The sequence below is a fragment of the Leptodactylus fuscus genome, chromosome 2 (genome assembly GCF_031893055.1).
Source record: "Leptodactylus fuscus isolate aLepFus1 chromosome 2, aLepFus1.hap2, whole genome shotgun sequence".
In the NCBI taxonomy this organism is placed as follows: Eukaryota; Metazoa; Chordata; class Amphibia; order Anura; family Leptodactylidae; genus Leptodactylus; species Leptodactylus fuscus.
The window spans coordinates 69,695,378-69,722,030 of NC_134266.1; the positions used below are offsets into that span (position 1 = coordinate 69,695,378).

The 26,653-nt window shown below is 43.8% G+C and overlaps 1 protein-coding gene across 1 annotated transcript in view; it reads left to right on the plus strand.

The window, feature by feature from the left end:
- Positions 1 to 26,283, plus strand: part of CLCN4 (chloride voltage-gated channel 4) — a 39,869-nt gene extending 13,586 nt beyond the window's left edge. Inside the window, exons 9-13 of the mRNA XM_075263961.1 lie at positions 1,755 to 2,300; positions 12,788 to 12,974; positions 16,811 to 17,209; positions 23,551 to 23,767; positions 26,051 to 26,283. Coding sequence (XP_075120062.1) covers positions 1,755 to 2,300; positions 12,788 to 12,974; positions 16,811 to 17,209; positions 23,551 to 23,767; positions 26,051 to 26,141 — 1,440 coding nt within the window. The 3' untranslated portion in view covers positions 26,142 to 26,283. The remainder of the gene's footprint in view (positions 1 to 1,754; positions 2,301 to 12,787; positions 12,975 to 16,810; positions 17,210 to 23,550; positions 23,768 to 26,050) is intronic.
- Positions 26,284 to 26,653: the final 370 nt, after the last annotated feature.

The following is a 26,653-nucleotide window of genomic DNA, read 5'->3' on the forward strand; positions in this document are numbered from 1 at the left end:
CACAGTGGGGTAGAGGGCCCTGCCCGCGAGGGCTTACAATCTATGAGGGAAGGGGGTAGAGACAGAAGGAGAGGGGGAGACTGTACAGATGGCAGTGCGGTGATAGTGTTATTGGAGGTTGTAGGCCTTCCTGAATAGGTGAGTCTTCAGGGCCTTCTTGAATCCTGTGATTGTGGGGGGTTAGAAATGCCAATCTTGTAACATCAGTTTGTATTTCCTGGAGTTATCCAAGACTCTAATATTAATGACCCATTCCTTAGGACATGTAATTAATATGAAATCGGTTGGGGTCTCACGCCTGCAACCCTTACTGATCAGCTATTCTCTGTAATGTGTACATTGGAGGCAGATGCTTGGAGCCAGACCCCCACATATTTAATATCAATGACCTATACTAAGAATAAGTAATTAATATTGCATCAGAGTCCATTCCTGAAGATGGTCACCAATGACATTCCATTTTTGAGATGTTTTCTAATCTCAAGATTTCAGCTGCCCTCCTCTCTTACCTCCTTTCCACTTGCTGGTTTTCAGCTCATTCAAGCATGGGGCTTGCACAGTTATGTCTGGACTTACTTACACAGATAACAGCCCTTCAAGCCCGTATCAGTTCTCAAAGAAGAAATCCATATGTAGAGAGAGGGAGAGACAGGAATCTAAGGAGCCAGGAGCAGGGAACGTGTCATCATGCTGACCTGTGAGCAGGTCTATAACCCCAGGCAGCCAGCTGTAAACGCTAAGTAGAGAAATTTAGTTGTATCTTGCACACACATTTGCACAGTTTTCATATACCTGCTTTAGGCTGGGGCCCCACAAGGCGCAAATGCAGCTGTTTGGCCGTGGCGGTTTACAGTCTCTGTAAAGTTGATGGGATTCTACCGAATCTCATCCACACAATGGGGGAAAGTGCAAACATGCTGCGATTTCCTAAGCCGTTGCAGTTTTGGAAATCGCAGCATATCAATTACACCTACAGATATACGCCAGCGGTTTTCGTATAAATTGAAGCAGAAAGCAGTTTTTCCCACAGCACATTTTGCTTAGCGATAGGCAAATACATTATTACAACATGGTCTTCATTATTTATGCAGCATGAATTACAGACCGATCTGTCCGCCCGCACATTTTTTGACTGGAGATGTCCAGAGATGGTTACCACAAAATGACCAGATTTCTAAACAACATAATTATTAGAGATGAGCGAGTACTGTTCGGATCAGCCGATCCAAACAGCACGCTCCATAGAAATGAATGGATGCACCTGGTACTTTCGCTTTGACGTTGGCCGGTCGCTTAACCCCCCACGTGCCGGCTACGTCCATTCATTTCTATGCGAGCGTGCTGTTCGGATCGGCTGATCCGAACAGTACTCGCTCATCTCTAATAATTATGTGATACTCTGATGTCCAATGGGACTATGTGTGGCCCCCTATTGGTAGTGTTGCAAATTGCAAGCTTGCAAGACTCTTTCTTACATGTTGAAATATTGTATTGAATTGGGTCCATGAGAAATTGACGTCCTTATGCAAATTCAAGGGTGGACACATCTATATTTCAGATTGTCAAATTATGATCACTCAATCCATTTAATTAAATCTGTAAAAGATGAATAATGCCGACTCATTTCTCTCTATTCCTAGTGAAATCTAGTTTCCAGTTATAGTGCATGAGGAAATGTATAAGCTATCTCTAATTTGTCTAATTAGATAAATGTTTGTCCGTATATGTTCATTAATCATTTTATTTTTTTGTAGGTCAGTTACTATTTTCCTCTAAAAACCCTATGGCGTTCCTTTTTTGCTGCTCTTGTGGCCGCATTTACTCTGAGATCAATTAACCCATTTGGGAACAGTCGTTTGGTTCTCTTTTATGTGGAATATCATACACCTTGGTACATGGCTGAGCTATTTCCTTTCATTCTCCTGGGAGTTTTTGGAGGACTTTGGGGAACTCTATTTATTCGTTGCAACATTGCTTGGTGCCGTAGACGCAAGACCACCAGCCTTGGCAAGTACCCAGTACTGGAAGTTATTGTGGTCACAGCAATAACAGCCATTATAGCATACCCAAACCCTTACACACGGAGAAGCACTAGTGAACTTATCTCTGAGCTTTTCAATGACTGCGGAGCTCTTGAGTCTTCTCAACTTTGTGACTACATTAATGATGTTAACATGACCAGACCTGTGGATGACATCCCGGATCGCCCAGCCGGTCCAGGAGTTTACACTGCTATGTGGCAATTGGCCTTAGCTCTTGTTTTTAAGATTATAATCACTATTTTTACATTTGGAATGAAGGTAAGTGCACAAGATAAAGTTGTTATACTAAAATATAACACATTGCTTTCTCTCCTATTCTAGTTCTAGGGTAGTGAACTCTGGGTCAGGATAAATCCATCCACATAAGATTAACCATTTCACGATGGGAACATTTTCCTTGGTACAGGAGTGGATACCACGTCTTTCACATTTTCATGTATTTTTAATAAAATGCTACAAAAGTGTTATAAAATAGATTTCCCTCTCCATTCTGGTTATGTTTTTGTAGGTGACACATATTGTTGTGTCATCAGGGACCAGGGAACCTGAATTTTAAGACACTCTATCATCAGAACAATTGAAATAAGGTAATGACAGAACAATAAAATTGCTGGTTTATTCATATGCAGATAAGGTGAAAAGTGCTTTTGGGGTATTACTTCCCCAGGATTTACTCTGCACCATAGACAACCTCCCCTAACTGCTGCTCAGATGTCCCAAGGGGAGAGCAATCAATCATAGAAGGGTGGGTGGACCTGGGAGACAGGGGAAAGTAATCTATAGCATAGAGTGAAGCCTGCGGAGGATAAGAAATGCTCCAGAAGCACTACAATTTTCTCAGCAATGTTGAATAACAAAGGCATATTTGGAAAGTATGTAAAGATCACTACAAGGTACTGTCATTACTTTATGATTTTACAGATGATAGACTCTCTTTAACATTACTTTTTCCCCAATTTCCACTGATACATTAGCTCAGTTATAGAAAGAATACAGCCCCTGAGCAACACCACAGCTCTCGGGAGATGTGTCCAGCAGCGGGTTAATCCTTTCTTCCCAGTGAGTACACATACACTTAGCTGATCTCACAGAGCGTGTGCTTTTGACCAGCAGTTACTGAAAATGTATGGGCCCCATTTAGCGACATTTAATGGGATTTGTAAAGGTACAGGACAAAACATGGGCATTCTCAGTTTGAGATGACTTGAATTAAGCCCCACCCCCTTGTATATTATCTAATTAATTCAGGAAAATATTGTGTGATTGGTTTTCAACTTTACACCCTCAAGATACCTGACCAGAGTGCACATATAAGTAGACCAATGAACTTAACCAACTATACATTGTTCTAAGAGTCTTGTGATCTAGATGGAAAAACTTCACATACAATAAAACGTAACAGTTTTATATAAAAGACAAAAAGCTTCCTTGCTCATTAGCACTTTGTGAACAGAAACGACCACCTTGGAGAATTAATACAAACACTAAAGTTTTTTTTATAATGATGTCTCCTGTTCAGAGTCTTCAGATCTTGCCATGGTAAAAACCACGCTGCAATGAAAAATACATCAAGCTCTAAAGATATACCCAGAGAAACTCCGGAGATGACAATGAATAATGTAACGTGAAATGTATAATATATCAGTATCACGTTCCTTTTAACCCTATAGACAGCACATCACTATCTGTTCAGCTAAACAAGTCCTTCAAATGGAATGTCTGACTGGTCTAGTCTTTTAAGAAGAGCTGCGGCCCAATGGTATTAAAGGGATTCTACCACTAAACCAACATTTTTTCTAATTACCACGTCGGAATAGCCTTAAGAAAGGCTTTTCGTCTCTTATCTTTAGACATGGTCTCCGCGGCGCCGTTCCTTAGAAATACCGGTTTTAACCGGTATGAAAATGAGTTTTCCACAGGAATGAGGGTGGGCCCCAGCGCTCAAACGGCGACGGCTATTTTTGGGAGGCTGCTCATGCTCTTGTAGTTCGATACAGGAGCGTACTGCGCAGGCATGGACCGAGACGGAAGACAGAAGAGGTGGGGTTGCAGCTGAAAATGGAGGTGTCGCTGGAGTGAGCTCTCGGGCAGCAGTAGGGACGCCCCCATCGCTGTTTGAGCGCTGGGGCCCGCCCTCATTGCTGCGGAGAACTCATTTGAATACCAGTTAAAACCGGTATTTTTAAGGAACGGCGCCGCGGAGACCACGTCTAAAGCTAAGAGACGAATAGCCTTTCTTAAGGCTATTCCGACGTGGTAATTAAAAAAAATGTTGGTTTAGTGGTAGAATCCCTTTAAGAGCTGTGTACAATGGTATTCGCTTGGTGTCTTTATATATAGAAACATATGAGAGTTTCTGATCACAGAGAAGATATAGGTTGGCACCTGGGACTCTCCTAACTGCTTATTACTACAGTATTGGCACAAGGTGCATTTCAGATGCCAGCAGTTTACCCCTGCCACTTTCACAGATATTTTATTAAAGCACTATTAACATCTGGAGAGCTGTACACATGAAATATAGGAGGGTTTAAGTATACAACATGAACACATGATACATGCAAGTACAATAAACATGAATTTATTAATTTAGAAACTGGCACAGGAGGTAAGAGGGTTCTGCCTGCCGGGGCCAACAGTCTATAAGGAGAATGACACGATAAGGGCGAAGCTGCTTATATAGTTGTGTAGTGGAGTGCTGGGTGTCCGTTTTTGTGTTTGAAGAGGTTAGACGGATAGTCGGATATGTCATGGTACAAAATTGAATAAGATTAGGACAGAGATATGTGAAGGAGACACTGTGGGCTCTCTTGTATATCATTGTTAGGCCCGGTTCACATCAGCTTTCGGGTTTCCGTTTGGAGAGTCCGCAAGCGGCACAGGTTTCATGTGGAAACCATGCGGACCTCATTATAGTCTATGGGTTCTGTGTGAGTTCTTAGATAACCTCTTTTTAATTTGTAAAGGTTTTCGTTTGGGAGGTCCCCAAGAGGACTCCCCGAACTGAAACTCGAATGCTGATGTAAACTGGGCCTTAGCACTGAAGGGACAGGGGAGTGAGCAAAGAGGAGCAAGTGGATTAAGGGGAAATGTGGATTAAAGGGTTATCTAGTTTCTAATATTGATGGCCTATTCTTAGGATATTAGATCTGTGAGGGTCCAACTGCCAAGACCCCTGCAGATCATCTGTTCGGGGACAGCAAGGCTCCCTATATTGTCTATGCTCACTCACCATACGATTTGTAGTACCAGGAACACCTACTGATGTCTATTGGGCAGCACTGCAATACCAAAACCTGCCACTACAAATAATATGTTGAATGAGCAGTGCGGCTTCCGACTTATGACAATATCAGGAGACAGTCTAGCTCCAAACAGATGATCTGTAAGGGTCCTGGCAGTTGGACCCTCACAGATCTAATACTTTCACATATATTTTATTAAAGCAGTGTTAACATCTGGAGAACAGTACACATGAAATACAGGATATCCTAAATCTAAATATCCTAATTATAACCCTCTAACAAGGCAACAGCATTGAGGATGGATTGAAAAGGGGTAAGAGGTTTGTTCCTCCAGTAGTCTAAGATGTAAGAACATGTACAAGCATTTTGGCCCTTTGAAAAATGTTATTGTAAAGGTAGTAAGGGCTTGAAATTTTGGTCTGAAAGTCAGGTAAGAATCTTAGGTTATCCCTAGGGTGTGAGTCTGCACGGCTGGGGGAAGGGTAACTGTGATAGATGTGCCGTCAATATTTTATTTTATCACAATTTATTTTAATGTCTCCATCTTCAAACTTACTTTTATCCACATTGGTCCTAGATATATTCCAAACTACAGTACAGTGATATCACCAAAAATAATCCTGTCAACCCTGATATATTACTTCTAGTAAATTGCCTACTTAGATTAATTGATCAATTATTCAACGTGTTTTTTTGCATCAGAAATTCTTTCTCCTTTATGTTAGCCAGTAGACATTTTGCAGGTGTCTTTCTTGTTTCATGAATATTTACAAGCTGTTTTAATAAGAGAGACCACCAAGAGTCTCTACACAAGGAGCCCTTGTCTAAATATTTCAAGAACCTACCATAATTATAGAAAATCACTGATACTGTAAGTCTTTTACATTAAGACATTTTGTGCATGTGTATTCCCTCTTATGCAGTCTATTAAGTCTATTAATATAATTTCTATGTATATTATTATTATTATTAAGTCTAGAAAATCACACAAATATCATGAATGGAATAAAAGGTGTTAGAAAGCATAGATTCATACTAAAACATATAAAATATATATACTTTTATGAATTGTACTATTTTAAAATAGTCTAAAATTAAAAATATCAGTAACTAGCTTGTACCCGCGACTTCGTCTGCGGTCATGTAACAATTGGGCCCGACACTGATGTGTGAAACTGTGAGAGTACTTTAAAAATGTGGATGTGATAGAACATGTGATATTTTGTATTGTGTATGTAGTAACACAGGCACTTTTTTGGTATTTATAGTGAAAGTTTATTTGTAATTTGTCTGGTATATGGTAAAGTTGAAATGTACATACTGTGTTTGGGAGAGAGGTATTTTAAGTTAATATACTTCTATATACCAATGGGAGTTGTAGTTTTGCAACAGCTGCAAGGCCACATTGACAGGTGACCCTGCAGCTGTACGGGGACACATAGAGTGTTTTTTTTTTTTTTTGCGGGTCCAGATGTACTTTTTAGTTATACCATTTTGGGGAATGTCTATTGGTTAGATCACCTTGTATTGAAAAAAAACCCGGCGGTTTAGTACTTGTGATTTTGACGTTCACTGTACAGGAAAACTATTAGTAGACTGGGCATTTTTCGGACACAGGGATACCTAATGTGTATGTGTTTGACATATGATTTTCTACATTTATATATATTCTAGGGAAAGGAGGTGATTTAGAACTTTTATTTATTTCATTTTTTCATTATATGTTTTTAAATTTTTTTTTTTTTTTACTATTTTATTCCTCCCCGGGGGCTTGAGCCTGCAGTCACCTGGTTGCAAGTCCCATAGACGGCAATACAACTGTATTGCCGTCTGTGGGACATTTTGTATATTAGTATTACGGCTGGTCATAGACTCAGCCGCAATACTAATATAGCAGTGACAGGCCTGGGAGCCTCATTAGGCTCCCGGCTCTCACCCGAACAGGTCGGCTCCTGCGATATCGCCGCACAGGAACCGGCCTGCAACTTTACAGGTATGGGGTTGGTGGGGACCGGCCCCGGGGGAGAAGGGGCCGCCAATACAGACCCGGCATCCGCTGTAATAGAGAGGCGGATGCTGGCGAGGGATAGACGCCGGCACAGGTGCCGGGGCCTGAGACATCGCTACGCTCCTCTGCCCTGCATGAAGCCAGCGGCGGGGGGACGGAGGAGCGGAATAGCATCACTCCTCCCGCTGCTGGCTTCATGCAGGGCAGAGGAGCGTAGCGATGTCTCAGGCCCCCGCACCTGTGCCGGCATCTATCCCTCGCCGGCATTCGCCTCTCTATTACAGCGGGTGCCGGGCGGCCACATTCGGACTATAAGAAGTCACGTGTAGGCAGGAAGTGTGCGTGTGGCCTCCCAGTGTAGTTTGTGTGACTGCCCAAGCGGTGTTGTGGGTTGGCGCTTGTGCTCGGCACACATGGAGGTCTCGGAGCGGGGGCTTGGTAGGCTGCTGGGGTTTATTAGCGTAAAGTGACTGTGGGGTGAGGGTTAAACCTGAGGCGGCCAGCTAGTTGGTGGCTGGCAATGTGAGGACGTGTGTGTGAGTGTAAGTGTGTGTGATTCTCCACCTGGGGTTTGGACTCTTGGGTTTGTGAGTAGAGATGAGCGAACAGTGTTCTATCGAACACATGTTCGATCGGATATCAGGGTGTTCGCCATGTTCGAATCGAATCGAACACCACGTGGTAAAGTGCGCCAAAATTCGATTCCCCTCCCACCTTCCCTGGCGCCTTTTTTGCACCAATAACAGCGCAGGGGAGGTGGGACAGGAACTACGACACCGGGGGCATTGAAAAAAATTGGAAAAAGTCATTGGCTGCCGAAATCAGGTGACCTCCATTTTAGACGAATAGTGGATTTCAAATCCGGGTCATATGAGAATGTGAACTTTGTGACTATGAGACAGGGATAGCTGTACAGGCAGGGATAGCTAGGGATAACCTTTATTTAGGGGGGAATGTTATTAAAAATAACTTTTTGGGGCTCTATCGGGTGTGTAATTGTGATTTTTGTGAGATAAACTTTTTCCCATAGGGATGCATTGGCCAGCGCTGATTGGCCGAATTCCGTACTCTGGCCAATCAGTGCTGGCCAATGCATTCTATTAGCTTGATGAAGCAGAGTGTGCACAAGGGTTCAAGCGCACCCTCGGCTCTGATGTAGCAGAGCCGAGGCTGCACAAGGGTTCAAGCGCACCCTCGGCTCTGATGTAGGAGAGCCGAGGGTGCACTTGAACCCTTGTGCACCCTCAGCTCTGCTACATCAGAGCCGAGGGTGCGCTTGAACCCTTGTGCACACTCTGCTTCATCAAGCTAATAGAATGCATTGGCCAGCGCTGATTGGCCAATGTATTCTATTAGCCTGATGAAGTAGAGCTGAATGTGTGTGCTAAGCACACACATTCAGCTCTACTTCATCGGGCTAATAGAATGCATTGGCCAGCGCTGATTGGCCAGAGTACGGAACTCGACCAATCAGCGCTGGCTCTGCTGGAGGAGGCGGAGTCTAAGATCGCTCCACACCAGTCTCCATTCAGGTCCGACCTTAGACTCCGCCTCCTCCGGCAGAGCCAGCGCTGATTGGCCGAAGGCTGGCCAATGCATTCGTATGCGAATGCAGACTTAGCAGTGCTGAGTCAGTTTTGCTCAACTACACATCTGATGCACACTCGGCACTGCTACATCAGATGTAGCAATCTGATGTAGCAGAGCCGAGGGTGCACTAGAACCCCTGTGCAAACTCAGTTCACGCTAATAGAATGCATTGGCCAGCGCTGATTGGCCAATGCATTCTATTAGCCCGATGAAGTAGAGCTGAATGTGTGTGCTAAGCACACACATTCAGCACTGCTTCATCACGCCAATACAATGCATTAGCCAGTGCTGATTGGCCAGAGTACGGAATTCGGCCAATCAGCGCTGGCTCTGCTGGAGGAGGCGGAGTCTAATGTCGGACCTGAATGGAGACTGGTGTGGAGCGATCTTAGACTCCGCCTCCTCCAGCAGAGCCAGCGCTGATTGGTCGAGTTCCGTACTCTGGCCAATCAGCGCTGGCCAATGCATTCTATTAGCCCGATGAAGTAGAGCTGAATGTGTGTGCTTAGCACACACATTCAGCTCTACTTCATCAGGCTAATAGAATACATTGGCCAATCAGCGCTGGCCAATGCATTCTATTAGCTTGATGAAGCAGAGTGTGCACAAGGGTTCAAGCGCACCCTCGGCTCTGATGTAGCAGAGCTGAGGGTGCACAAGGGTTCAAGTGCACCCTCGGCTCTCCTACATCAGAGCCGAGGGTGCGCTTGAACCCTTGTGCAGCCTCAGCTCTGCTACATCAGAGCCGAGGGTGCGCTTGAACCCTTGTGCACACTCTGCTTCATCAAGCTAATAGAATGCATTGGCCAGCGCTGATTGGCCAGAGTACGGAATTCGGCCAATCAGCGCTGGCTCTGCTGGAGGAGGCGGAGTCTAAGATCGCTCCACACCAGTCTCCATTCAGGTCCGACCTTAGACTCCGCCTCCTCCAGCAGAGCCAGCGCTGATTGGCCGAATTCCGTACTCTGGCCAATCAGCACTGGCTAATGCATTGTATTGGCGTGATGAAGCAGTGCTGAATGTGTGTGCTTAGCACACACATTCAGCTCTACTTCATCGGGCTAATAGAATGCATTGGCCAATCAGCGCTGGCCAATGCATTCTATTAGCGTGAACTGAGTTTGCACAGGGGTTCTAGTGCACCCTCGGCTCTGCTACATCAGATTGCTACATCTGATGTAGCAGTGCCGAGTGTGCATCAGATGTGTAGTTGAGCAAAACTGACTCAGCACTGCTAAGTCTGCATTCGCATAGGAATGCATTGGCCAGCCTTCGGCCAATCAGCGCTGGCTCTGCCGGAGGAGGCGGAGTCTAAGGTCGGACCTGAATGGAGACTGGTGTGGAGCGATCTTAGACTCCGCCTCCTCCAGCAGAGCCAGCGCTGATTGGCCGAATTCCGTACTCTGGCCAATCAGCGCTGGCCAATGCATTCTATTAGCTTGATGAAGCAGAGTGTGCACAAGGGTTCAAGCGCACCCTCGGCTCTGATGTAGCAGAGCTGAGGCAGCACAAGGGTTCAAGCGCACCCTCGGCTCTGATGTAGGAGAGCCGAGGGTGCACTTGAACCCTTGTGCACCCTCAGCTCTGCTACATCAGAGCCGAGGGTGCGCTTGAACCCTTGTGCACACTCTGCTTCATCAAGCTAATAGAATGCATTGGCCAGCGCTGATTGGCCAATGTATTCTATTAGCCTGATGAAGTAGAGCTGAATGTGTGTGCTAAGCACACACATTCAGCTCTACTTCATCGGGCTAATAGAATGCATTGGCCAATCAGCGCTGGCCAATGCATTCTATTAGCGTGAACTGAGTTTGCACAGGGGTTCTAGTGCACCCTCGGCTCTGCTACATCAGATTGCTACATCTGATGTAGCAGTGCCGAGTGTGCATCAGATGTGTAGTTGAGCAAAACTGACTCAGCACTGCTAAGTCTGCATTCGCATAGGAATGCATTGGCCAGCCTTCGGCCAATCAGCGCTGGCTCTGCCGGAGGAGGCGGAGTCTAAGGTCGGACCTGAATGGAGACTGGTGTGGAGCGATCTTAGACTCCGCCTCCTCCAGCAGAGCCAGCGCTGATTGGCCGAATTCCGTACTCTGGCCAATCAGCACTGGCTAATGCATTGTATTGGCGTGATGAAGCAGTGCTGAATGTGTGTGCTTAGCACACACATTCAGCTCTACTTCATCGGGCTAATAGAATGCATTGGCCAGCGCTGATTGGCCAGAGTACGGAATTCGGCCAATCAGCGCTGGCTCTGCTGGAGGAGGCGGAGTCTAAGATCGCTCCACACCAGTCTCCATTCAGGTCCGACCTTAGACTCCGCCTCCTCCAGCAGAGCCAGCGCTGATTGGCCGAATTCCGTACTCTGGCCAATCAGCACTGGCTAATGCATTGTATTTGCGTGATGAAGCAGTGCTGAATGTGTGTGCTTAGCACACACATTCAGCTCTACTTCATCGGGCTAATAGAATGCATTGGCCAGCGCTGATTGGCCGAATTCCGTACTCTGGCCAATCAGCACTGGCTAATGCATTGTATTGGCGTGATGAAGCAGTGCTGAATGAGTGTGCTTAGCACACACATTCAGCTCTACTTCATCGGGCTAATAGAATGCATTGGCCAATCAGCGCTGGCCAATGCATTCTATTAGCGTGAACTGAGTTTGCACAGGGGTTCTAGTGCACCCTCGGCTCTGCTACATCAGATTGCTACATCTGATGTAGCAGTGCCGAGTGTGCATCAGATGTGTAGTTGAGCAAAACTGACTCAGCACTGCTAAGTCTGCATTCGCATAGGAATGCATTGGCCAGCCTTCGGCCAATCAGCGCTGGCTCTGCCGGAGGAGGCGGAGTCTAAGGTCGGACCTGAATGGAGACTGGTGTGGAGCTATCTTAGACTCCGCCTCCTCCAGCAGAGCCAGCGCTGATTGGTCGAGTTCCGTACTCTGGCCAATCAGCACTGGCCAATGCATTTCTATGGGGAAAAGTTAGCTTGCGAAAATCGCAAACTGACAGGGATTTCCATGAAATAAAGTGACTTTTATGCCCCCAGACATGCTTCCCCTGCTGTCCCAGTGTCATTCCAGGGTGTTGGTATCATTTCCTGGGGTGTCATAGTGGACTTGGTGACCCTCCAGACACGAATTTGGGTTTCCCCCTTAACGAGTTTATGTTCCCCATAGACTATAATGGGGTTCGAAACCCATTCGAACACTCGAACAGTGAGCGGCTGTTCGAATCGAATTTCGAACCTCGAACATTTTAGTGTTCGCTCATCTCTATTTGTGAGTGTTCTGGCAAGAAGCCATGTATGTTAGCCACAGCAAAAGTAGCCTATGTTTCAATCCCAAGTGATAACTATGTTTGTGGAAAATTTGAGGCGTTTTAGCGTGATTGAGGAACAAACATCCAAACATCCAAGGATTAAAATGAAGTAGAAACCGGACGGTCTCAGAGTCATTACATATCCCAACAAAGTACCGTGCCGCCCCACTATTAGTAATGCTATTAGTAATGCTGCACGTCCATTATGGTTAGTAATGTAAATCGTGCCCTTCACTTGCTCATCCTATTGACTCCATATCATATTTGCAATTTTTTTTCTTTAATATCATATTATGGTAATCATATGTATATAAATATTGGATTTCCCTATCTCAAACCACACACTACAGTCAATATTGTAGGAAGTCAATGTCAATCCCAATTTTCTTTTCTTCTACCGAACCTTTCAGGCCTATTATTGTGTCAGCTTCTGGATTCACTGGAGCATTTGTGAAAAATGTCTTGGTTGTAACTACTACCTGGCTCCTGGGATTTACTTAGCCTTATTCTCAGTCATATATTATTAATTTATTATATGTTGTATTTTATCTAAGCAACTGATTTTCTTTACTTGTGTAGATCCCATCTGGATTGTTTATTCCAAGTATAGCAGTTGGAGCTATAGCTGGTCGCATAGTCGGTGTTGGAGTTGAGCAGCTCGCCTATCACCATCATGACTGGATCATCTTTAGGAATTGGTGCAGACCAGGAGCAGATTGTGTCACTCCAGGACTCTATGCTATGGTGGGAGCTGCAGCTTGCCTAGGTACATGCCTGTACAGTATTGCTAGTTTAGTTATTACTCTGTACCTATCACCCTTTACCCTGCTCTGTATTCTATCCTTATATATTGTAACATCCTACATGATGGACACATAGGTGCACAGCTCGTTTCAGTCACAGCACAATAATCAGACCTGCCTGGTAACGAGCTGTCCATGGACTGTATATCACATAACCATGGACAGTACATCAGATGACCATGGACTGTATATCACATGACCATGGACTGTATATCACATGACTATGGATTGTACATCAGATAACCATGGACTGCAAATCAGATGACCAGGGACTGTTCATCAGATGACCATGGACTGTACATCAGATGACTATGGACTGTACATCAGATGACCATGGACTGCACATCAGATGACCATGAACTGTACATCAGATGACCATGGACTGTATACCACATGACCATGGACTGTATATCACATGACCATGGACTGTACATAAGATAACCATGGACGGTACATCAGATGACCATGGACAGTATATCACATGACTATGGATTGTACATCACATGACCATGGATTGTACATCACATAACCATGGACTGTACATCACATGACCATGGACTGTACATCACATGACCGTGGACTGTACATCAGATGACCATGGACTGTATATCACATGACCATGGACTGTATATCACATGACTATGGATTGTACATCACATGACCATGGATTGTACATCACATGACCATGGATTGTACATCACATGACCATGGACTGTACATCACATGACCATGGACTGTACATAAGATAACCATGGACGGTACATCACATGACCATGGACTGTACATCAGATGACCATGGACAGTATATCACATGACTATGGATTGTACATCACATGACCATGGATTGTACATCACATGACCATGGACTGTACATCACATGACCATGGACTGTACATCACATGATCATGGACTGTACATCAGATGACCATGGACTGTACATCAGATGACCATGGACTATACATCACATGACCATGGACTGTATATCACATGACCATGGACTGTATATCACATGACCATGGACTGTATATCACATGACCATGGACTGTACATCACATGACCGTGGACTGTACATCAGATGACCATGGACTGTACATCAGATGACCATGGACTGTATATCACATGTCCAGTGACTGTATATCACATAACTATGGACTATACATCACATGACCATGGTCCGATTTTTTTAACCAGTAAAAATAAGCAGAATTAATAAAAGCAAGCAGAGATCTAGAAATCCATGAGGAATTGGTACAGAAAGTATCCTGTAAAATTGTAGAACTTTTTATTATACAAACATTTGTCTATCAGTATTGGTCTGAAAGTAGCCAATACCTTTTACATTATTCATCACTTGCCCAAACCTGCCATTGTACTAGTGTATCAGTCAGTGCCTGAACCAGTTACTAGAATAAATGGTAATGAATGATATTGGGCATATGATGGTGCTCAACACCTTATATAACTGAGTGACAGAAATCCGGCTTAGGGGTGACTTCTGATCTGCTTTAATACTGATGTTGAAATGTCTGTAAAGCAAAACATGTTTTTTCAAGCCAAAGTAGAATTGGTGACTCTTCCTGGTGTTATGTTATATTCATAATGTCACGTCATGCTGGGTTTTCTCTGTTTTGGTAATTCAGTTCCCTGAGTGTAAAGTAGATATTGCAGATGGCGAAAAGAGAAAGTGTGAAACAATAAAAGAAGTGAACAAGGGGAAATCAATACCCAGACCGTAGTATAACTGTAACTCTAAACAATAGACGCATTGAGTAACATAATATACTCGAGGTTTATTTTGGACCTACTGTACAGTGTACTGCGCCTACAACGCACAAAGGTATACTCAAAAAGCTATTCCTCACTTTACTGTTATTAGAATGGCTTCTCTAGCTACACAAGAAATCTGATAGAGATATATAAGGCTGTCTGTTGAAGTAGAATCTGTAAGACTTTCTTCCTGCCTGATTTATATCCCTCAACTGCAGCCAATAGTATATAAAGTAATGCAAGAAATTGCCAAATAAATTCTGAAGTGTAGATCCTAAATTAAATCTGTTTCCTAGGACTAAGCAGACAAAACAGAGATGTAACTTGAAATTCCAAGGAAAGTTCCCCCAACTCGACTTAGCAATTATAATAGCTTAGTTGTCATTCTTGCCTAGGGTGCTCCAAAGCTCCAGTTGATATGATGCTCTAATGTGTGGTTGATACATTTGCACCGCCTATAGCTATGCCGGGGTGTTGGAATACATTCCCTCATTATAACAGCAAAGTGAAATAAGATTGACATACCCAGATTATTCCCTCAAAAGCTTTAATGTGCAGAGCAAGACCCTTTGCACTGCAATTTTATTTGCAGTGTGTGTGGGATTTGTATAAATACTATTCACTATATTACTACTGTATATCACAGGGGGTTAGTCACCAGTGATTCGTCCCACAGCTAACCCACTGTGAACTCGCCCTGTTGCTCCCCGTGCTGAAATTGTTCCTACAGATTCAGATATGTGCATTGTTTATGCTGAAGCAGTTCCAACAAACGTGTGACACTAATACAGGAACTGAAAACACATAATTCATGCATATCTTTTCTGAACCCATGTTAACCTGTCTTATTACAATCCCTTAGGGCAGAGATCCCTAACAGGGGTGCCTTGGAAACCCTTCAGAGGGCCACAGCACTCTAGTTAAGAAGATGACACCGTGTTTTTATTCAACATTTGAGTCCTTAGGAAGTATTTTGCCTCGTGTTAAATATTATTTGGTAGGGATACGTTGAAGAAATTGAAAAAGTTGGAAAACACTTTTCAGACCTCAGAGTATAGTGATTGGAGACCCAGGGGAGGTGAAGAAAAATAAAAAATTTTGTTACTTACCTCTCCTGCACTCTGGAAGTCTTCAGGCCTCTTTGGTCACGTCCCAAATGTCACGTGGTCCATGCCAGTGTCATTATGTGTAGCAATGCTGGCCTTGGTTACGTGACGCCTGTACCAACATTTTGTAGCGTAGTGTGTGTGCAGGGACCATGGTGGGACATAATAGTGTGTGCAAGGGCCCTGGTGGGACATTATATTGTGTGTGTGGGGCACTATGGGACATTATACTGTTTGGAGGCCACTTGGGTCATTATAGTGTGTAAATGGGGTGTAATACTGTGTGGGGTCCAGGAAAGGGGAAGCTATGCCGTTGGGGGCCCAAATCTGGGGGAGGGGGGCAGTCTTTACTAGTTATGCCACTGAGGAGGACCCTGTTACAATAGATCTTGCATTGGAGCCCATGAGCTTCAAGTTACACCTCTATAACCACTGTTTGTGTGTTCCACTTAGTATGCCTCTGTAGGATGCATAGAACCCAGTCTACCAGAATGGTTGGCTACCATTTAATTTTACTTTTCTTAACTGTACATTAAAGTTGTGTGATACACCAGTATACGGTCCAGCTTAGACAATAGGAAACATTTGAAGATCACTCAAAAAAATCACAAAGATTGAAGAAAAAATATCAGCAATAATGGGAAACCATATGCCTTGTCAGCTATGTGAAATGTGTGTGCTACGGATTATTAGAATATAGTTTGCCAGTTGTAATGTAGCCACAATGAAAAAAATATCTGTGTGTTGTATTAGGCCATTAGAAAGTAGAGTAGTTAGTAGAAATACTGCCCTTTGGTATCTGGGGAGCACTGTACAATATAGCCTTTGCTTATCATATGTTGTATTACGCCATTGGAAAACAATGATCAGTCTTTCATGCAGATATCACACGATTTCCCATACCCATTTTTTTTTTTCGCTTATAGGTGGAGTCACTAGGATGACGGTTTCCTTGGTTGTTATCATGTTCGAGTTGACAGGCGGTCTGGAGTACATAGTACCATTAATGGCGGCTGCAGTAACAAGTAAATGGGTTGCAGATGCATTTGGGAAAGAAGGAATTTATGAGGCGCACATTCACTTAAATGGATACCCATTCTTGGATGTAAAGGATGAATTTACCCACAGAACTCTAGCAACAGATGTCATGAGACCTCGCCGTGGTGAGCCGCCGCTCTCTGTTCTTACTCAGGACAATATGACAGTAGAAGATGTGGAAACTCTAATCAAAGACACAGATTACAATGGTTTCCCAGTTGTGGTATCCAGAGACTCAGAACGTCTGATTGGCTTTGCCCAAAGAAGAGAACTGATAATTGCGATCAGTAAGTTTGGCATTTATAATCTTAGAAGCTTTTTTCATACGGCATATTTCTTGTATATAGAATTTTTATCATTGTCCGACCATTTAGGCAAATCCAGATTTGTATTATTTGTATTATAATTTTTGTCTTCATACAAGTGGTCTAAAACTTATCATAACCTTTGAATATCATTTTACATTTCACAGATTGACCGGAGTACGTTATATGGAGGGCAGTAAATGCAATGGCTACCTCTAACTTTTCTCTACTTCTTTCTTCACATGGTAATAGTACAGAAAAACACGAACATTGACCACAGTTCAGTGGCTTAACTAGGAATGGCGGGGCCCCGTGGCGAACTATTGACATGGGGCCCCCTCCAAGAGGGGAACATGGGCGTGCAGGCTGTTTGTGAATAAGAGGGTGACGTGGGGTGCAGGGTGTGTATAAGCAAGAGGGGAAATGGGGGTGCAAGCTGTGTGTGCAATCTGGAGGGGTGAACTCCCCATTCCACCACACTCTTGCTCACCCACAGCCTGCACCCCACGTCACCTTTCTCACACACAGCCTGTGCCCCTAGGTCACCCTCTTTGCTCACACACAGCCTGCATGCCCATGTACCCCTCTTGCTCACACACAGCCTACACCACCCAATCCCTCCTCGTGATCACACAGGGCAGAATAGGGGGTTGCAGAATGTGAGTAGGAGGGGTACATAGGTATGCAGGCTGTATGTGAGAAAGGAAGGAATGGGGGGTGAAGACTTTCTCACACACAGCCTGCACACCCATGTACCCCTCTTCCTCACAGCCTATAACCCATTCCCTCCATTGTACACTGACCTGTACAATCCTGGTAGCTCCGCCCACAAAAGACACTGAGTCTATGTTAGTAGATTAAAGGACCTTTCAGGCATCCATCTTCAGACAGCCCCCGGCACTGCAGTAAATAGGGCCCGTTACATGCTGGAGTTACTCCAGCAGGTAATGGCCTATTTAAAAAAAAAATAAAAATCTGCAGCAGTAGCAGTTGTCACCGGGCCCCCTAGTGTCCCGGGCCCTGTGGCAGCTGCCTCCGCTGCTACCACGGTAGTTACGCCCCTGCCACAGTTTAAGCATTCCTCTGAGAACATAATGTTATATAACAAAAAAGGTAATATATATTATCACTAGGGGTTAGAGTTCCAATCTCCTGCTAACTAGTTATGTGGTATGTTAATGTGCAATGAAACTGTATACCTGATGTGACCCCGGGGAATTTATATAGAAAATCTAGGGCACAAGAGGAACATTAGATTTTGCCAGTTTCTTTCAAAAACTTTGCAAAAAATTTGCAAAAATATCTACATTTCATTTTTTTTCCTGTCAAGATGGGGTGCTGAATGTACATTAATGAGAAATAAGATGAACTTTTTGGCTTTTAGCAAATAACTGCAATGAAACAGAGAGAAAAATTTAAAGGGGTTTGAATACTGTCCGTACCCACTGTATCTCTCAAATGAACAAAGCATGAGGCATGTTAAAATCCAACATGTTGAACCTTGTTTCCCAAACAGACATAAGGGACCGTAAGGCTCTAATACACATTATTATCAAGATCCAGTTATGTAAGTGAAACTAGGAAGATAAACGCTGCTAAATCTTTTGCCAATGGGGCTCCACCAGCCCTGATATAGACCTGATCCAAATAGTTCCCAGTTTATCCCACTTTCACCATATAAATAACATTCCTCTAGAACAAAACCAAATGGTCTTGCTTTCCAAAACTAAGTGGCCATGGTTTAGGCTGGTCATGCATATTGCACAGCTGTCAAACATACCCATGCTTGGCTGATAGCTAGTCACTCTGACACCTTGCCCCGTATACATGCTTGCTTGGCTTAGCCTATTGCATTGACTCTACTGGTGATGGTTTATCTAGGTTAGTACAAGAGAAAGGGGGCATGTTAAAATCCAACATGGCTTTTCGGTCCTCTGATGGACCAGACGAATGGAAATGCAAGTGTGAACCTATAGTTATGTGTATAGCCTTCTTCATATGTACCGTAGACTGCTAATCTTAATAATCTTCTTTGTTTATTGTGTTAACAAATGGTTAAAAATGAAAATTTGTTATTTCAGTATGAACCCATGCCATAAAAAATCTAAACTATTCCTGAAAGAAACTGGCAAAATGTAATGTTCCTCTTGTGCCCTAGATTTTCTATATAAATTCCCTGGGGTCACATCAGGTATAGAGTTTCATTGCACAATAACATACCACAATCAAAGAGAAAAAAACACCAAACATTTAAAACATTTTAACCATTTTTTCCAAATGTATTATAATTTTCTAAACATACACAAGAAACCACTTGATCCCAGACGCGGCTGCCAGTAATTCTTTTCTGAAATCCTTTTAATCAGGACCTTTAGTGTTTACAGAGTAGATCGGGTTCAATTGAATAACATTGCTTACACCGCAAATCTCAAATGTTAGTAAACAAAAATTTTTAGAAGCATTTTTGTCATTCAGAGTACTTTATAAAAATCAATAGCTTTATGTTAGAATTTCTTGCTATGTAGTATTAGGCCGCGGCTCTAACAGTGACCAGTAAAGTACCGTATATACTCGAGTATAAGCCGAGTTTTTCAGCACAGTTTTTGTGCTGAAAAGTCCGCCTCGGCTTATACTCGAGTCATTACGGTATTTCAGCAATATTTATAGTTACAGACCCGGCATCTGGACCCGGCATACAGGCACCGGGACGGGTGCCGGGCCGCAGCATCGCCACGGTCTTAGCAGGAGCGTGGCGATGCTGCTCATTTCAAACTGAAGAAGTATTTACGGTACTTTTGCTTGCAGGCCCGGAACGCAGACCCCCCCCCCCCCACTCCATCACACGCTGGGTGACATGGCCACGTAACCTCAGGCCTGCACCCGGTGTGTATCTGCGGCCTGCTAGCAGAAGTACCGTAAGTACTTCTGCAGTTTGAAATGAGCCTCATCGCTACGCTTCCACTATGAACGTGGCGATAATGCGGCCCGGCACCTGTCCCGGTGTCTGTATGCCGGGTCCAGATGCCGGGTCTGTAACTATAATGGCGCCGCTCTGCTCCAGCAGAGCTTTTACAGAGCTTTTACTTTTACAGCTCTGACATCTCCGCTGTAAGTGTCATCTCCAATGATGTCCCAGTCTGAGGGGAACCAGCAGGCGCCGCCATGCTGCTGGTGGGAGGAGGGTGCAGGCGTGACCGCTCTCTCAAGGGAGATCCTGAAGATAGAAACTGCAGCCAGCCACCGACAGAAGCACTTCCCCTCAGCACTCCTGACGACTTTTCAAGCGGACAGAAAAAACCTACATGTCGGGTTTTGCCGTCCGCTTGAAAAGTCGGACATCTTTACAAACGGACAGCTAAGGACAGGCACGGAGTGCAAAAGAACGCACCCGATCGCCATTTAAATGAATGAAAAGTGTCACGGACACAGGTAGTGTCCGCTGCTAATGTCCGTGTGAGATTTTGAACGGACACTAGGAGCGGACACTACCTGTCGGACAATGACGGTAGTGTGAACGCCCCCTTAGCTGTTTTTTTTCTTCTATTTTTTATATTTCTCAGATAGCTGGTTGACAAACATTAATGGTACAGTTATGACTTAATATGACGCTCCTCTGTTTTATTCACTTTTACATTCTCTTTAAACATAGTAGGGAAGATCTGCTAAGGGCGGGTTCACACCTGCGCCCGATCTCCAATTTAGCTATTAGCAATTTAGTAATTAGCTATTAGTAATTTAGTTTCCATCTTCTGCCCCGAGAAAGTCAGACATGCAGGACTTTGTGTTCGGTTAAGAAAAAATGGTGCGAAGAGGCAGAAGACTCACACGAGCGGTCACTTTGCAAACCCATTCAAGTGAATGGGTTTGAAAACTGACCGCGGGGTTTCTGTTCTCTGACTAGTTTCACGGGGCAGAAGACGGTAACCTGCTGGATTGGCTAAAGCGAAGACTGGGCGCTAATGTGAACCCGCCCTAAGCTAAATGTAGCCAGATGCTAGTTCAATTTACATTAAAACTGGAGTACATTTAGGGTGCCACTTATTATAGACACTGGTAAATTTATTAATACTGGCATATCATACTCCAGTCTTAAAGAGGACCTTTCACCTCCTATGGCACATGCGGTTTTATATACTGTAAGAAAGCCGACAGTGCGCTGAATTCAGCGCACTATCAAATTTCACTTTCTGTGCCCCCGGTGAAGAGCTATCGGTGCCGGTACCGTCGCTCTTCACTGTCAGAAGGGCGTTTCTGACAGTCAGTCAGGCACGCTCTTCCTCACAGCAGCGTCTATAGCGCTGTACTGTGAGAGAGGGGAGGAACGCCTTCCCCCCTCCTGATAGTACTTGTCCATAGACGAGTACAGGGGGTCGTTCCTCACAGCTCAGCATCATCGCTAGGCGGTAAGGAACACCCCCTCTCATAGTACAGCGCTATACTGTAGACGCTACTGTGAGGAAGGCGTTCCTGACTGACTGTCATAAAAGGCCTTCTGACAGTGAAGAGTTACGGTACCGGCCGGCACCGATAGCTCTTCACCTGGGGCACAGAATGGGGCGCTGATAGTGCGCTGAATTCATCGGCTTTCTAGCGGTGTATTACACCACATGTGCCCCAGGAGGTGAAAGGTCCTCTTTAATTAATGGCCCAATTGGCTGCAGCATCTTCATGATTATGTCAGGAGTCCCATCGCCAGTATGGAAACACTTGCCAAGTAGGAACTGGCATAAATTTCCTTTCTAAGGGGGCGTTTACACTTGCTCCCCTGTCAGCCTTTTGGGTTTCCGTCCTAATCCACGGAAAAACTGCTTAGGCGACGGCTTGCTGGAGTTCAGTGTTAAAACCCATTCATTTGAATGGGTTTTTAAAGCAAACCGCTGGTGTCCGTATGCAACCTATCTGTGAAGAAACTGGTTTTTTTTGCATGAGCACAAAGTCCTGCATGTCTGACTTTGTGTCCATGCTAAAAAAAAACAAAACGGTTTCACCGCAGACAGACTGCATATGGTCACCGGCGGTTTGCTTTAACAACCCCTTCAAATTAATGGGTTTTAAAACTGACCATGACCTGGCTGACAATACTGTCTTTGATGGTTGGGCTTTACGAAAACAGCATAGCTGAGTCACAGCTATGGGAGTTATGGAAATAGTGTAGAACAGTGAGTCACATGGTTTTTTGAGATAGGTACGAATCTCAGAGGTGGAAACTGCATTTATCAGACATTTAAGGCATATAAACTGGGTATGGCATAAATGTAATTCATCGGAAACATTGAAATGCCTCAATGTTTGCCAATATTGCAAAAGCATTTTTGCGCAAACTAGCACTAGGTTCACACTAATTCCGGATCTCTGTCATTCGGGTCTATCAGGGGACCCAAACAACGAAGAGTCAGACCACTAAAACAATGGTTATACACAGAGACTGGTGGACCTCATTGACTACAATGGAGTTGGGTGTCCGCCATGTCTTCACAACATGAAGCAGAAGCCTTCTCAGGTGACTCTTCTCAGTGAGTCAGCCATGGACACGGGGATTTGAGATTTCACTGTTTTCCATAAGACATTTTTTCTGTATTTAACTGGTCACAGACTTTAACATTTTATTCTCGACACGTACACCAAGCATTCAGGTCTGTAGAATAAAATTATTAATAATCTGTCTCCCAAAAGGAGAAAAAGTTTGTGAGGCAGGAAAGTCGGTGACTAAGCTCTCCTGCAGCTGGTGAGCAGAAAAGGTTCACAACCTTATTTTTCTAGTCCTGATAAGCAGAAAAATGTAATTATTGATGTTTTTTCTCCGACATCTTTCACATCTGCTGCAGTATCAATCACAATGCTGAGAAAAGGCCAATTTTTATGCCTGGTCAATCTCATCTATCAAACTATTAATTGACTTTTTTATGAAGGCTTACATAGACTACCTGCAGTCAGATCAGATTAGGTTAATAGACGTGATTGTGTACATGATACTGGAAAGGTTTCCTAATGTAAAGGGGAAAATCTCTCCAAGCTCTTTACACTTTAGAGTAAAAATCTGATTAATAGCTGTGTTATTACTCAGATTTTCCCCAAAAATGCGTTGACCCTGATTAAACAGAGGTGAAATGCCCCTTTTCCAACCATAACATACTTAGGTATGGGATAGCAGAGGGGAAATAATGTTTATTTTACTTCCCGAGCACTTAGAAGGTTCATTACTGATGTTACATCTGGATTCTTACCATGACATGAAGAATAGGCCTTACAATAACTCACTTGGTTAGGGGTTCATTAATATTACCAGTAAATGATGCTCACAAGATGATGTGTTTATTTCCTAGAGAATGCCAGACAGAGGCAAGATGGAGTGGTGAGCAACTCGATAGTATATTTTACGGAAGACCCACCAGAACTTCCAGCTAATAGCCCCCATCCTCTGAAACTGAGACGGATCCTAAACCTAAGTCCATTCACTGTCACTGACCACACACCCATGGAGACTGTGGTGGACATCTTTAGAAAACTTGGCCTAAGACAATGTCTTGTCACTCGCAGTGGGTAAGAATTATTTTAAGTGGCTTTTGTGTTCCTGATTTAATTTATAATATGGATTATATTTTACCTCTTTCTTCATCCATATCCTTCTCTTTCCTGTGGTTGAGACATTATCTATCTATCTATCTATCTATCTATCTATCTATCTATCTATCTATCTATCTATCCATCCATCCATCCATCCATCCATCCATCCATCCATCCATCTATCTTATTTCAACACTACTTTTGACTACAAACAAGACACTGGATATATTAGTTCTAAAGATGATTAGGGCAGCCATCATATCACACAAAGGCAGTTCCTAACAAATAGTAATCAAATACATAACAAAATGAAACAACATCTGTACCATTAAAGTTCAGTTCACATGATCTCATTTTTGCTTCCCTGTCAGAGGTATACATATGGCGTTTTCCCCAAAGTATACCTCTGATAGGAGGCTGAGATGTATGCTACTTCATAGGCAGACAGTGTCATATGTCTCCCATATGTATCTCTCTCTATAGGAAAGTTCAGCAGTTTATATTTAAAGATATACCATATGTTCTGTTAGATGAGTAGGTGTTATAAACATACTTAACTATAGACTACAGTTATCAAGGAGTTGTGCACTCGTCTGTCTTATCTGATATCAGGTGTAGGGAGACGTATGCGCCTGCTGAACTGCTGCCTAGACAATTGTTCGATAACTAGTGATGCGTAGGTCCGATTCTAATAAGTATAACCCATAAATGATGGGACCCATGTCTTGGTAAATCTCCCACCTAGCAGCAGGGGTGAACCTGGCCTATTTGCTGCCCGAGGCGGACGACAGAAAGCCGCCCCCTTCCCTGGAGGAGGGGGTGGAGCGAAGGGGGCGGGATGAAGCGAGGGGCGGGGCTTAGCAGCGTTCGCAGGCAGGGAGAGGACCTGCTCTCTGCCTGAGCGTGAGGGGAGGCTGCTGGAGCAGCGCTGCTGCATCGGCCTACCCAATCCCCCGCTCGGTGCTAAGCCAGTCCAGGACAGCTTGTCCTGGACTGGCTTAGGTAAGCAAAAATGCCGCCCTCCCTGGGGCCCTGGCATAGCGCCGCCTGAAGCGGTCGCTTCAGGTCGCCTCATGGGAGGTGCGGCGCTGCCTAGCAGGCCATTGCTTTTCTCCACGCCTGATGTCAGATCGGGAGGGGGAGAGTATGTTTGCTTTTTCCCTTTGTTCACTTAATGATGATCTAAAAAGTTGTCTAAGAGTCTCAAACTAAATTTTGGGTTCCCAGATATAATCATTCCATCATTCTGTTATGAAATTTATAAATCTGTAATAAATTCATGTATTTAAGGTCAGGCTAGAGACTCACATCTGTGTTAAGAATTCTATTTTCTGTTCCGTCTGAGAAGCGGAAAAAAACGGAAGTCAGTATGTTACAACTTCATCATATCATGGAAAATGGTGGCTCCCAGATGGACCACAGTGACTTATAATGGGCTTCATCTTTGTGTCTGTCATTTGACAAAATAGTACAGCATGCTGCGTACGCTATGTTCCTCTGATCTGTATCAGAGACTTTGAGCAGAACCTCCAATGCAGATGTGAACGTAGTCTAAAATAGAACATAAAACATTTTTTCGTTTCATAAATCTAGCCCGAAGTCAGCAAATTTGGAAACAGAATTTTTTCCCGTTACGCTTGATTTCGTCTATTTCTTTCTTCCAGGTGTGCGTATTCTTATAGTGCCCTCTCTCATTCATGGTGTGAGGTTCCATCGGATGTTATATAGAGGAAACTTTCTGTATACTCAGAAATAAGAACGCTGCTTCTTAAAGTATCTTGTGCTTGTATTTCACATAGCAAAATGCTAATAAGAAGCTTCAATTAAAAAAGGAGGCGGCTGAATTTCCTAAATGCTTCAGCACATTTCTCGTACAAAGTATTAACACCTAGGTTACTGTGAAACATGCCAACCTTCACATGCCCTTGGGAGCCATCTTAATTAAAAAACAATATTTTTTTTCATAAGGTTGCAGAAAACGCAGTGTATGACCTGCCATGTAAAAGTGTTGATTGTAAGAAAGCACAGCAGCTCCAATGCGCCCGGTCCTTTTAGCACCACATCTGCTCAGATTTCCCCAGTCCAAATGGAAATGAACAAATAACACATCATGTCTTTTTCTTCTTGTTTCGCACTGTTTTATGGAAGCGCAGAGACAGATTTTGTGTGATTTATTGGGGCCACGTGCACAGTAAAATGAAATGTAGTGAACTGTTTTCTAATGATCTTTTATGTCTTGTTCCTGCTTCTTTCCTGCAGGAGGCTTCTGGGTATTATAACGAAAAAGGATGTTTTAAGACACATGGCTCAGATGGCGAACCAAGACCCAGAATCCATTATGTTCAACTAGACTGTACCTTGTGTATGTGAGGAGTCATTCACTAAAGTCCCGGATGAATCTGGAAGCGTTTCTCATATTTTGACAAGGCAGAGGAGCAAAAGTTGATATTTTACTCTAAGAAACTGTAACATGACTCACCCAGTCTCTAAAATAGACAAACATATGAGCGGATGCCTAACAGTGGTGTAAAATACTCCCTCAATAGCGGTCTTTGAAATCTGCACGTCTCTCCAGATGCTGCGCGGTGGCTTACGTATACTGCATGTATGTGAGTGAATGTGAACTCTCACGTTAAGAAGCTCAAAGTATTTTTTAATGAAACAAAACTATTACAAACAGATGACATATTTGTGTTAGATCTGCACTTAAAGGGGTTCTTCACTTTGGACAATCTCCCTGCTGAGACCCCCCCCCCAGCGATCAGCAGTAGTTTGTGGCGAAATAGGGCAGCAAGAGTTCAGTTTCTCTGCAGCGCCATCACAAGGAACATGAAGCTTTACATGTAATTCAGGATAGGGCAG